Source organism: Amblyraja radiata, chromosome 4, assembly GCF_010909765.2.
Source record: "Amblyraja radiata isolate CabotCenter1 chromosome 4, sAmbRad1.1.pri, whole genome shotgun sequence".
NCBI lineage: Eukaryota > Metazoa > Chordata > Chondrichthyes > Rajiformes > Rajidae > Amblyraja > Amblyraja radiata.
This window is the reverse complement of record NC_045959.1, coordinates 57,375,270-57,388,471: the sequence shown is the minus strand read 5'-3', so window position 1 is coordinate 57,388,471 and position 13,202 is coordinate 57,375,270. Positions and strand designations below refer to the sequence as shown.

General features: G+C 45.3%; 1 protein-coding gene across 3 annotated transcripts in view; it reads right to left on the bottom strand.

Annotated features, from left to right (window-relative positions):
- Positions 1-13,202, bottom strand: part of znf521 (zinc finger protein 521) — a 306,599-nt gene that overhangs the window by 125,593 nt on the left and 167,804 nt on the right. For all 3 annotated transcript variants that reach the window (XM_033019505.1, XM_033019507.1, XM_033019508.1), the window contains exon 4: positions 12,398-12,479. In XM_033019505.1, coding sequence (XP_032875396.1) covers positions 12,398-12,479 — 82 coding nt within the window. The remainder of the gene's footprint in view (positions 1-12,397; positions 12,480-13,202) is intronic.

Genomic DNA, 13,202 nt, shown 5'->3' with positions numbered 1-13,202 from the left:
AAAAATGCTGCGAGTAAAAAAAGGTTGCCATGGAAAAAAATCGATATTTTTACTCGTAGGTTTAGTCGAGGTAGGTTGTAGTAGGTCTTAATGCTATCGTAGGTAATCGAAGGTAGTCGAAGTTAAAGCTCGTGGAGAAAAAAAAGGTAATTAAACCGACTGGTAATGTTAAATGCTCGCTAAACTTTATTAAAATTTGTCTGGCTTCTTAAAAGTGTCTCCAATCCTAATTCCCCCCCCTTCTCTCCCCCCCCCCCCCCCCCCCTCCGCGCTCTCTAAAGGACTTACCGAACTGTTCCAGCTGTCTTTTACCTTCCTGTTCATCGCAGGTGTGAATTTCAGACTGCGCTCCCCCGCTTTCCCAGGTTCCCGCCTTTGCGATGTGTTTGTGTGTGTGTGTGTGTGTGTGTGCAGACGGTCGATCCGACTCGCGGTTTCATCGCTGATGGTCGATCCAGCTCGAGGTTTTTCAGGCGAGTGCCCTCGAACTTGAAGGTCGAAGACAGTCGCTGAAAAGTCGCGTTAGTGGGACAGGCCCTTTAGTGTGCAGGGCCGTTGGTCGGCACGAACTCAGTGGGCCGAATGGCCTGTTTCTGCTCTGTATCTCTAAACTAAAACTAAAACACTGACCTCAACTATGAACTAAAGACTGTCTTTGGTTCTTTTACACTAGTGCTGTCGTTATTAAAAATGGCATTTAAAAAAAATTATCCGTGTTATTGTGTTTACAGGCCTGTTGAACTGCCGCAAGTAATGATTTTTTATCTTCGTTTTAGTTTAGAGATACAGCGCAGAAACAGGCCCTTTCGGCCCACCGGGTCCGCGCCGACCAGCGATCCTGGCACATTAACACTATCCTATACCCACTAGGGACAATTTTTACATTTACCAAGCCAATTAACCTACATACCTGTATGTCTTTGGAGTGCGGGAGGAAACCGAAGATCTCGGAGAAAACCCACGTGGTCACGGGGAGAAAGTACAAACTCCGTGCAGACTGCACCCGTAGTCGGGATAGAACCCGGGTCTCCGGCGCTGCATTCGCTGTAAGGCAGCAACTCTACCGCTGCGCCACCGTGCCACACCATCTCTAGCCTTTGACCAACCATCTGTCTATCAAAACCCCCCTCTGCCTACGTTTACCTATTATCTGATCTGTTCTGTAGTCGTGCCTACTATGTTCTGTTGTGCTGAAGCAAAGCAAGAATTTCATTATCCTATCTTGAATCTTGAATCTGCCACACATTGGCCTGCCCCTCCTCTCTTCCAACTTAAGTTATTTATTGAGTTTTTTGGAAGGAGTCATAGTCATAGTCATACATCGTAGAAACCGGCCCTTCGGCCCAACTTGCCCACACCGACCAACATGACCCATCTACACTAGTCCCACCTGCCTGCATTTGGCCCACATCCCTCTAAACCTGTCCTGTCCATGTACCTGTCTAATTGCTTCTTAAATATTGTAATAGACAATAGACAATAGGTGCAGGAGTAGGCCATTCGGCCCTTCGAGCCAGCATCGTAAATAGTCCCTGCCTCAACTACATCCTCTGGCAGCTCGTTCCATGCACCCACACACTTTGTGTTAAATAATTACTCCTCAGACTCCGATTAAATCAAGTACTTTTTGTTAAAATATGGGCTCCATTCATTAATTATCTGAAGGGATAGACTGGCCCAGCACGAAAACCCAACTGAAACTTGAACTCAGGAGTAGATGAAAAGTTATACTTTATAATCTACGAACCTATCTCCAATGACGTATTATAAGTAATCCATTCCACCTTTTCTGTTTTTTTGATATTTGGAACTCTTTTTTCTCTCTTTCTCTCTTTTTCTATCTATATAAAAAAAAACACTAGAAGCAGAAGTAATCGACAATTGAAAATGTTAATAATGTATGACTGATGTATATGAAAAAAAAATTTTACTATAATATGTAACTATACTTTATAATATGTCTACTTCTAATAAAAATATATTTAAAAAAAAAAAAAAAAATCTTTCACCCTTCACCTTACACCTATGTCCTTTGGCTCTTGATTCCCCTACTCTGGGCAAAAGACTCAGTGGTCTACCCGATCTATTCCGATCTAGGAATAGTATCCCAGCCTTCTGAACTTCTCCCTCTAGCTCAGGCCCTCGAGTCCTGGCAACATCCTCATAAATCTTCTCTGCACCCTTTCCAATTTGTCAATATCTTCCCTATAAAGTGGTGCCCTGAACTGAACACAATACTCTAAATGCGGCCTTGTCTTATATAACTGCAACATGACCTCCTAACTTCTATGCACTAGATACTATTCTGTATATTATTGATTATGAATGTTTTGATTATTTTGTGTATATCCATGTGTTATTGCGTTAATGGGCCTGTAATGCTGCTGCAAGTAAGAATTGTTCTGTTGTCGGTACAAAGGCAATTAAATGCTCTTGACATGATAGCCTGTTCCAGGCACCCACCATTCTCTGGGGGAGAAAAGACCATTTTAAATCTCTTACCCCTTACCCCAAGTGTAGTTTTAGGTTGAGTTTAGGTTTATTATTGTCACATGTATCAAGTTACACATAAATGCTTTGTTTTGCATGCTATCTAACCAGAGCAAATATACCATAATACAATCAAGTCAAACTCAAGGACAATATGTAGAGCAAAAGGGAAGATACAGAGTGTAGAATATGCAGTGTCTTCCATAATGTTTGGGACAAAGACCCATCATTTATTTGTTTAAGAAGGAACTGCAAATGCTGGAAAATCGAAGGTAGACAAAAATGCTGGAGAAACTCAGCGGGTGAGGCAGCATCTATGGAGCGAAAGAAATAGGCAATGTTTCGGGTCGAAACCCTTCTTCAGACATCATTTATTTATTTGCCTCTGTACTCCACAAGTTGAGTTTTGTAATAGAACAAAAATCACATCTGATTAAAGTGCACATTGTCAGATTTTATTAAAGGGTATTTTTATACATAGAAACATGGAAAATAGGTGCAGGAGTAGGCCATTCGGCCATTCGAGCCTGCACTGCCATTCAATATGATCATGGCTGATCATCTAACTCAGTATCCTGTACCTGCCTTCTCTCCATACCCCCTGATCCCTTTAGCCACAAGGGCCACATCTAACTCCCTCTTAAATATAGCCAATGAACTGGCCTCAACTACTTTCTGTGGCAGAGAATTCCACAGAATTTTGGATTCACCATGTAGAAATTACAGCTGTGTTTATACATACTCCCCCCATTTCAGGGCACCATAATGTTTGGGACACATAGCTTCACAGGTGTTTGTAATTGCTCAGGTGTGTTTAATTGCCTCCTTCATGCAGGTATGAGAGAGCTCTCAGCACCTAGTCTTTCCTCCAGTCTTTACATCACATTTGGAAACTTTTATTGCTGTTTATCAACATGAGGAGCAAAGTTGTGCCAATGCAAGTCAAATAAGCCATTATGAGACTGACAAAGAAGAATAAAATAAGTAACAAGAATGACAGAAGAATTCTCTCTATAACAAAAAAAAATCCCCAAACACTTGTCCAACTGATCAGAAACACTCTTCAGGAGTCAGGTGCGAATTTGTCAATGACCACTGTCCGCAGAAGACTTCATGAACAGAAATACAGAGGCTACACTGCAAGATGCAAACCACTGGTTAGCCGCAATAAGTAGGATGGCCAGGTTACAGTTTGCCAAGAAGTACTTAAAAGAGCAACCAGAATTTCTGGAAAAAGGTCTTGTGGACAGATGAGACCAAGATTAACATATCAGAGTGATGGCAAGAGCAATGTATGCAGGAGAGAAGGTACTGCCCAAGATCCAAAGCATACCACGTCATCTGTGAAACACGGTGGTGAGGGTGTTATAGCCTGGGCATGTATGGCTGCTGAAGGTACTGGCTCACTTCTTCACTTCAGCAGTTGTATCATCTTCATTGATGATACAACTGCTGATGGTAGTAGCATAATGAATTCTGAAGTGTATAGACACATTATATCTGCTCAAGTTCAAACAAATGCCTCAAAACTCATTGGCCGGCGGTTCATTCTACAGCAAGACAATGATCCCAAACAGACTGCTAAAGCAACAAAGGAGTTTTTCAAAACTAAAAAATGGTCAATTCTTGTGGCCATGTCAATCACCCGATCTGAACCCAACTGAGCATGTCTTTATATGCTGAAGAGAAAACTGACGGGGACTAGCCCCCAAAACAAGCACATTCTAAAGATGGCTGCAATATAGGCCTGGCAGAGCATCACCAGAGAAGACACCCAGCAACTGGTGATGTCCATGAATCGCAGACTTCAAGCAGTCATTGCATGCAAAGGATATGCAACAAAATACTAAACATGACTACTCTCATTTACATGACATTGCTGTGTCCCAAACATTATGGTGCCCTGAAATGGGGGGACTATGTATAAACACAGCTGTAATTTCTACATGCTGAAACCAAAATGGAAATAAATACCCTTTAATAAAATCTGACAATGTGCACTTTAACCACATGTGATTTTTTTTTCTATTACAAATCTCAAATTGTGGAATAGAGAGGCAAATATATAACTGATGGGTCTTTGTCCCAATGCTGTAGTTCTCAGCATTGTTGCTCATCAGTTCCAGAGACAAAGTCCAATGTCTGCAATGGGGTAGAGGTGAATTGGTCAGTACCCTAGGTTATGGAGGGACGCTTCAAAAATCTGATGACAGAGGGGAAGAAGCTGTTCCTGAGTCTGGTGGTGCGCACTTTCAAGCTTCTGTACCTTCTACCAGAGAGGAGCGGGGAGAAGGAGGAATGACTGTGATGGGACAAGTCTTTGATTATGTTGGCTGCATTTGCGAGGCAGGGTGAAGTGTAGATGGAGTCGACGGTGGGGAGTCTGGTCTGTGTGATGGACTGGGCTACATCCACAACTCGGCAATATCTTGCGGTCTTTAGCAGAGCTGTTCCCAAACCAAGCTGTGATGCAACCCGTCAGTTGCAGCGAACTGTGGGCGCAGCCCAGACCATCACACAAACCAACCTCCCTCCCATTGACTCCATTTACATCTCGTGCTGCCTCGGCAAGGCCACCAGATTAATCCAGGACAAGTCGCACCCTGGCCATTCCGTCTCTCCTCTCCCATCGGGCAAAAGGTATAGAAGTGTGAAAACGCACACCTCTAGTTTGAGGGGAAGTTTCTTCCCAGCTGTTATCAGGCAACGGAACCATCCTATCGCGATCAGAGAGCAGGATTGAACTACTATCTACTTCATTGGAGAACCTCGGACTATCTTTGATCGGACCTTCCTGGACCTTGCACTAAATGTTATCCCTCTTATCATGTATCTGTACACTGTGAATGCGCGACTGTAATTATGTATTGTCCTTCTGCTGACTGCTTAGCATGCAACAGAAGCTTTTCACTGTACCTCGGTGCACATGACAATAAACTAAAATAACAATAACAAAAATAAAAGTGCACCTTTTATCAACTTCTGGTGTGGGGAAAGGTTTCCTGCTTGCTACCTTTTCTATACCATATAACCATATAACAATGACAGCACGAAAAACAGGCCATCTCGGCCCTTCAAGTCTGTGCCGAACACTTATTTTCCCCTAGTCCCATCTACCTGCACCCAGACCATAACCCTCCATTCCTTTCCCATCCATATACCTATCCAATTTATTTTTAAATGATAAAATCCAACCTGCCTCCCCCACTTCCACTGGAAGCTCATTCCACACAGCTACCACTCTCTGAGTAAAGAAGTTCCCGCTCATGTTACCCCTAAACTTCTGTCCCTTAATTCTCAAGTCATGTCCTCTTGTTTGAATCGTCCCTACTCTCAATGGGAAAAGCTTATCCACATCAACTCTGTCTATCCCTCTCATCATTTTAAAGACCTCTATCAAGTCCCCCCTTAACCTTCTGCGCTCCAAAGAATAAAGACCTAACATTAACCCTTTCTCTGTAACTTAGTTGCTGAAACCCAGGCAACATTCTAGTAAATCTCCTCTGTACTCTCTCTATTTTGTTGAAATCCTTCCTATAATTAGGCGACCAAAATTGTACACCATACTCCAGAATTGGCCTCACCAATGCCTTGTACAATTTTAACATTACATCCCAACTTCTATACTCAATGCTCTGATTTATAAAGGCCAGCACACCAAAAGCTTTCTTTACCACCCTATCTACATGAGATTCCACCTTCAGGGAACTGTGCACCTCATAATGTTATCTATCTCAGTCACATCTCTTCGTACCCACCAGGGCAGCAGGGAAAACAGACCCAGTCCTTCCTCATAATCGTTGCATCCCAGACGAGATCCTGGTGAATCCCTCTGCACCCTCTTCAACATCTTTACATCCTTCCGTGACTATATAACCAGAACTGCACGCAGTACTCCAGCTGAAGTCTGGCCACCAGAATGATACAGCGCGGAAACAGTCCCTTCGGCCCAACTTGTGTATGCCGACCAAGATGCCCCATCTAAGTTAGTCTCACCTGCCCGTGTTTGGCCCATATCCCTCGAAACCTTTCCAATCCATTTACTGTTCAAATGCCTTTTAAATGTTGTTATAGTATCTGCCTCAATCACCTCCTCTAGCAGCTGCTTCCATTTACCCACCATTGTCAAAAAGTTGTCCCTCGGGTTCCTATTAAATCTTTCCCCCATCACCTTAAACCTACTGTATGTCCTCTGTTTCCTAATGCCCCTATCCCACTTAGGAAACCTGAACGGAAACCTCTGGAGACTTTGCGCCCCACCCAAGGTTTCCGTGCGGTTCCCGGAGGTTGCAGGTGGCTGCCGGAGGTTGCAGGTAGTGGAAGCAGGTAGGGAGACTGACAAAAACCTCCGGGAACCGCATGGAAACCTTGGGTGGGGCGCAAAGTCTCCAGAGGTTTCCGTTCAGGTTTCCTCAGTGGGACAGGGGCATTATTCCCCTGCCCTGTGCATTCACCCTATCTATCCCCCTCATGGTTTTGTACTCCGCTGTAAGATCACCCCTCATCCTCCTGCGCTACTAGGAATAGAGTCCCGGCCTGCCCAACCTCGCCCTATAGCTCAGGCCCTCGAGTCCTGGCAACATCCTTGTAAATCTATTCTGCTTTCTCCTTTCCAGCTTGACAACATCCTTCCTACATAGCAGGGTGACCAAAACTGAACACAATGCTCCGTGGGGCCTCACCAACGTCTTGTGCAACTGTTTTGTAAAGGCATTGTTTTGAAGGCTTGTGGGAGGGATTTTGCTATTGTGACTCCAAAACTCCCTGGGCTGCTTTCAAGCTGTGCACAGACCATTTTCCAGTTAAAAACGATAAATTACACATAATTATCATCATTAGGACTCAGCTAAAGTTGGTAATAAGATGGAAACAAATGGGAGGCTTGGACATTCAGATGGTAAAGGATAATGGGACAAAGATTGCAATTGGGAATATTTCAGAGGTAATTGCATTAACCCAAACACTGCAGTTGATGAAACATAGTTAGCGGGCACCTGAATTTAGTGCAGAATCAATTTAGGGAGTTTAGTTTAGTCTATTATTGTCACTGGAACCGAGGTACAGGGAAAAGCTTTTATGTTGCGTGCTATCCAGTCAGCGAAAAGACAATACATCATAACTTTTAATTTAGACTTTAGAGATACAACATGGATACAACCATCACCCCGTACACTCGCACTATCCTGCACATTAGGGACTATTTCATCGACGCCAAACAACCTTCAAACCTGTATGTCTTTGGAGTGTGGGAATGAAACAGAAGCACCCGGAGAAAACCCATACCGATCACGGGGAGAACATGCAGACTCCGTACAGACAGCACCGATAGTCAGGATCGAACTCAGGTCTCTGGTGCTGTAAGACAGCAACTCTGCCGCTGGTTTATATTGTGGAGTAATTAACCAGGGCTCTGTAAACGGTAGACGTGCCGCCCCTTGTGCTGATCACAGTCAAGCAGTCCATAGTGTACCGTGTGGCCTCATGTTTGTAAAAGGGATGAATCCAGTTTAGACGCACTTAAACCTGGCTAAATCCACTGTTGGAAGAACTCGGCACTTCCCCAGCTTTGGCTTCAACTCTACCGCTGCGCCACTGTGCCACACTCTAGGTTGCATCAGTAGAAACTAGTCTATAACTGGAATAGACCTGCAATTCTTAATTATTTTACTATCTCCTTGACATCCTAAGATGTCAGTGAAATGTACAGGAGCCTGAAAATCGTGATCTCCAGGTTCAAGAACAGCTTCTTCCCAGCAACAATCAGGCTCATGAACACTGCCCAACACTAACCTCAGCAACTGTGATCTTCTGTGGACTGGGTCTTCGGTTGCATCACAGACTTCGATTTTGCACTATTATGGTTATCTTGTATATTAATGTCTGTTATTAATTTGTTGTATAATTGATTATTATATATTTATTGTGTTAATGGCCTGTTAGGTTGCTGCAAGTAAGAGTTTCATTGTTCCGTTGCCAATGCATAAGACAAACACACTTGACGACTACCCACCTTCTCCAGAGAAGTAAGGAATGAGCAGTAAATGTTGGTCTGGTCTTCAATGTCCACATTATTAACAATCATTAACTAACAGAATCTGAGTGTTTTCAATTTCAGTTCAGAGGAAGATATCTTGCAGAACATTTTTGAAATACTACCAGCTGTACACAGTGACCATTTGAGAGTAGAAATACTTTATTCTCTCATCTTAGAGTGCAGTGATCCCTCTTTACAAGTCTTCCCACAGTGCAGCGCTCCCGCAGTACTGCTCCCCCCCCCCCACAGTGCAGCGCTCCCTCAGTACTGCCCCCCCCCCCCCCACAGTGCAACGCTCCCTCAGTACCCCCCCCCTCCCCACCACAGTGCAGCGCTCCCTCAGTACACGATAAGCCACATTGCAAGCATCTCTCCCTAAAATAAAATCAGCCGTCATGAATTTCCACGGAATCAGGTGCTCGGCTAATTTTCTAAACCGTTGACAAGAGTCCTGGTTAATTACTCCACAATATAAACCAGATAATTCCTTCTCGCCGTGCACATCAGATACATTAAACATGTTGAAGTATCGCACGTACATTCTCCCCTCCGTCTGCTCAGGGAGGCAATAGATTATCTAATGTCCACATTTCCTCCCGCAAAGTCCCTCACCCTTGCTTTGTGCCATGGATGAGCTGATGTGTGGTTCAAAAGTTAAGACATAAGGACACTGTAACTGCTGGTTTATAACACTCAGCGGGTCAGGCAGCTTCTGAGGAGAGAGAATCATGATTAACGTTTCAGGTCTGTGTCCTTTCAAGGGAACAGATATGGATTTATTCATATTTGATTGGAAGGGAAGGGAAGTGGCCGTTCCAGGGTTCCCATGCCGCTGAGAGGATTCTCCCGACGCCGGAGCACCATCACCCGGCGAGAACGGCCTGGAACATCGGGCCTCCGTAAAGGCAACTGTGGAGGCCTCAATAGGCCCGACTATGGGTGGACATGGGATGGGGACTGGACTTTGTGCCTTCCCTCATAATGCGAACCATTGTGGGGGGATGTTTTTATGTTTAAATTTCTTTATTACTGTTATGTCGGTATTCTTTCTTTATGTGCTGCATGGCAAGAAGCATTTCACTACACCTAGGTGTATGTGACCAATAAAATAACCTTTGAACCTTTGTTTTCTCTGGAAGGGGAGACCTGATAGAAGTATAGAGAATGATGAGAGGCAGAGACAGGGTAGACACTCAGAACCTTTCTATCCAGGTGAAAATAATTGAACCATTGAAATATCAAATACTAGAGGGCATTGGTTTGTGAGAGATACGAAGTTTAAAGGAGATGTGCAGGGCAAGTGTTATGCAGGGAATGGAGGGGTATGGATCACTTGCAGGCAGAGGAGGTGTTTATTTTGGCACTGTGTTTAGCACGGACATTGTGGGCCGAATGGCCTGTGGCTGTGCTGTACTGATGTGTGTACTGACTGGATAGACTCGGCTTGTACTCGCTAGAATTTAGAAGATTGAGGCGGGATCTTATAGAAACGTACAAAATTCTTAAGGGGTTGGACAGGCTAGATGCAGGAAGATTGTTCCCGATGTTGGGGAAGTCCAGAACAAGGGGTCACAGTTTAAGGTTAAGGGGGAAGTCTTTTAGGACCGAGATGAGAAAAACATTTTTTACACAGAGAGTGGTGAATCTGTGGAATTCTCTGCCACAGAAGGTAGTTGAGGCCAGTTCATTGGCTATATTTAAGAGGGAGTTAGATGTGGCCCTTGTGGCTAAAGGGATCAGGGGGTATGGAGAGAAGGCAGGTACAGGATACTGAGTTGGATGATCAGCCATGATCATATTGAATGGCGGTGCAAGCTCGAAGGGCCGAATGGCCTACTTCTGCACCTATTTTCTATGTTTCTATCTTTCTACGTGTTCTATATTAATGAACGGGGCCTGAGGAGGGGAGGTGAGGAGAGGAGTGTAAAGGGGGAAAGAGTAATGCTATATGGAAGAACAGGAGATGAAACGGTGGAAGAGGTGATGAGGCTTTGTGAGAGAGGTTGGGGATGGATCGTGTGAAGAAACAGGAGACCAGAGAGCAGGAGGGATGGAGCCAGCGACGATGACGGATGTGACAGGGGAGGAGTGAGGCCGATAGGAGAGGAGAAGAGAGGAGAGGGGACCGGGGTCTGACCTACAACGCCCTCGAGGTGGGCTGCAGGAGGTGCCCCCGGGGCACAAAGGTGGATGGGCGAGGAGAGGGACGTGGGCTCGCTGCTCGATCCACACGTCCAAGACCGGAGGATCGACAGCAGCCTGGAGCCCGTCCGGAATGGGCACCGCTCACAACAACTGGAGCGCGGACTGGACTTTGAAAATGCCGCCAAAATATGGCGCCACTTGCATGCGGGATCAGTAGACTATTTCTGTCACGTTGCTATTCGGGGATGTGCTTGGGTATGGCAATACTGTACTGGACTGCAGGTAAAAGGATTTCACTCTGCATTTGGACTTTGCACAAGTGACAATAAAGCAGCATTGAACCATTGAAATGACGGAGGAACAGAACTATTTTACTCCAGATGGCAACAGTGGGCAGGTTTAACCTCCAAACTCCCCCAGTTATGAGAGGTCATTGACTTGAAACGTTACCTCTGTTTCTCTCTCCACAGATGCTGCCTGACCAGCTGTGTTTACAAATGTATTATCTTTGTATGTATGTTTGTGTATCCGATTTTCTTTGTTTGTCATGTATGTGCCCGTCTTTGTGTTTCTTCTCTTTGTGCCATTGTATGTGTGTTGCATGTCTGATTTATCTGTCCGTTCATGTATGTGTCTTTGTGTATCTGTCGCTTTATACTCACGCTTGGGAATATAATTATGTGTCCGTGTATTCGTCTGTCTGTCCGTGTCATCGTAAACACGAGTTGCATGTCTGATTTATTTTGTATGTTCACGTACGGATCCGTGTCTTTGAGTGTTGTGTCTTTGCGCTGGTGTTTGAGAGTCCGACTTACCTGTTTGGTCATGTATGAGTCATTGTACACATGTTTGTGCGTCTGATATACTTTGTTGATGGATGTGCCAGTGTCTTTGTGTGTCTGTCTGCATCTTTGTCTACACGTTTGTGTGCCTGATGTTCATGTGTGTGTCCATGTCTTTGTCTTTGTACACACTTGTGTCCATGTCTTAGTGTGCCTGTCCGTGTCCTTGTACACACTTGTGTCCATGTCTTAGTGTGCCTGTCCGTGTCCTTGTACACACTTGTGTCCATGTCCGATGCACTTTGTTCATGCGGGTGTCCGTGCCTCTGCACACAAGTGTGTCCACACTCAGGCACTACCCGCTGACGGTTAGTGCGTGGGCCTTGGATGTTTACTCCAGCCCTCCCACTGTCTACCTGGTCAGTGAGGCGGGAGGACCAGGATCCAGCACCACCACAACATCGACTAGGCCGTGGGTAGAGTCGGAATAAACCAGGCTCTGTGTGAGCAACAAATAAACACAAAATGCTGGAGTAACTCAGCGGGTCAGGCAGCATCTCTGGAGATAAACGATGGGCGACGTTTCGGGTCGAGACCCTTCTTCAGACTGATTGTGACGGTGGGGACCCTTCTTCAGACATTCAGATCCTTCATCAGTCCCGATCCGAAACGTCACCCATCCTTTTTCTCCAGAGATGCTGCCTGACCCGCTGAGTTACTCCGGCACTTTGTGTCTATCTTCGGTATAAACCAGCATCTGCAGTACCTTGTTTCTACATGAACAGGCCCTGCAGCCCGCAATGTCCATTCCGAGCATTCAGCGCGAGCGAGCCTGATTAGATCACACGTGGGGCCGTGCAGTGGTTCATGTATGTATCCATGTCCTTGTGTGTCTGTCCACCCTTACACATATGTTTACACAGGACTAGAAGGTTGAGGCACTCACCCAACATATGGTTGGCCACATGGACTTGTATGTCCCATTCACACTGGAAGATCATCTGGCACTTGATGCACTGGTACGTCTTCTTCATGGCAGAGAAAGGCAAAAGGAAAAGAGATTGAGAAATGATAAGTTACCTGGAAAAAAACATTCCTTAAAACCTAAAGCAAAATGTGAAACTAGGAAACACAGCTCCTCATATTTCGCATGGGCAGCCTACAACCCAGCAGTATGAAAATGGATTTCACCAACTTCAAGTAATCCTTGCATTCCCTCTCTCTCCATCCCTCTCCCACCCTGGGCCTCTTGCTAATTTCATTGTTTGTATTCCTTCGTTATCATCTCGTCCCCAGCCAACAATGGACCATTGTGGGCTCCACCTGGGTCATCGGTGCAGGCTCTGCCTGGTTCTGTACCTTCCCATACCACCAGTGGCCCCCTCCCCTGACTCTCAGTCTGATGAAGGGTCCCAGTTGAGTAACTGCAGGATTTCATGTCCATCTTCGGTGTAAACCAGCATCTGCAGTTCCTTCCTACTCACTAGGAAATCCAGATCCTGGTTTAAAAAATGACTCAAAGTCCTGGAGTGACTTAGTGGGACCGGCAGTATCTCTGCAGTTCCAGTTTAGTTTTTTTAGTTTAGTTCAGTTTAGTTTAGAGAGACAGCGTGGAAACAGGCCCTTCGGTCCACTGAGTCCGCGCCGACCAACAATTACCCCGTACACAAGTACCCCAGCATAGTGGAGCCGCTACCTCACCAGAGATGTGGGTTCAATCCTGACCATGGGTGCTGTCTGTACAGAGTTTG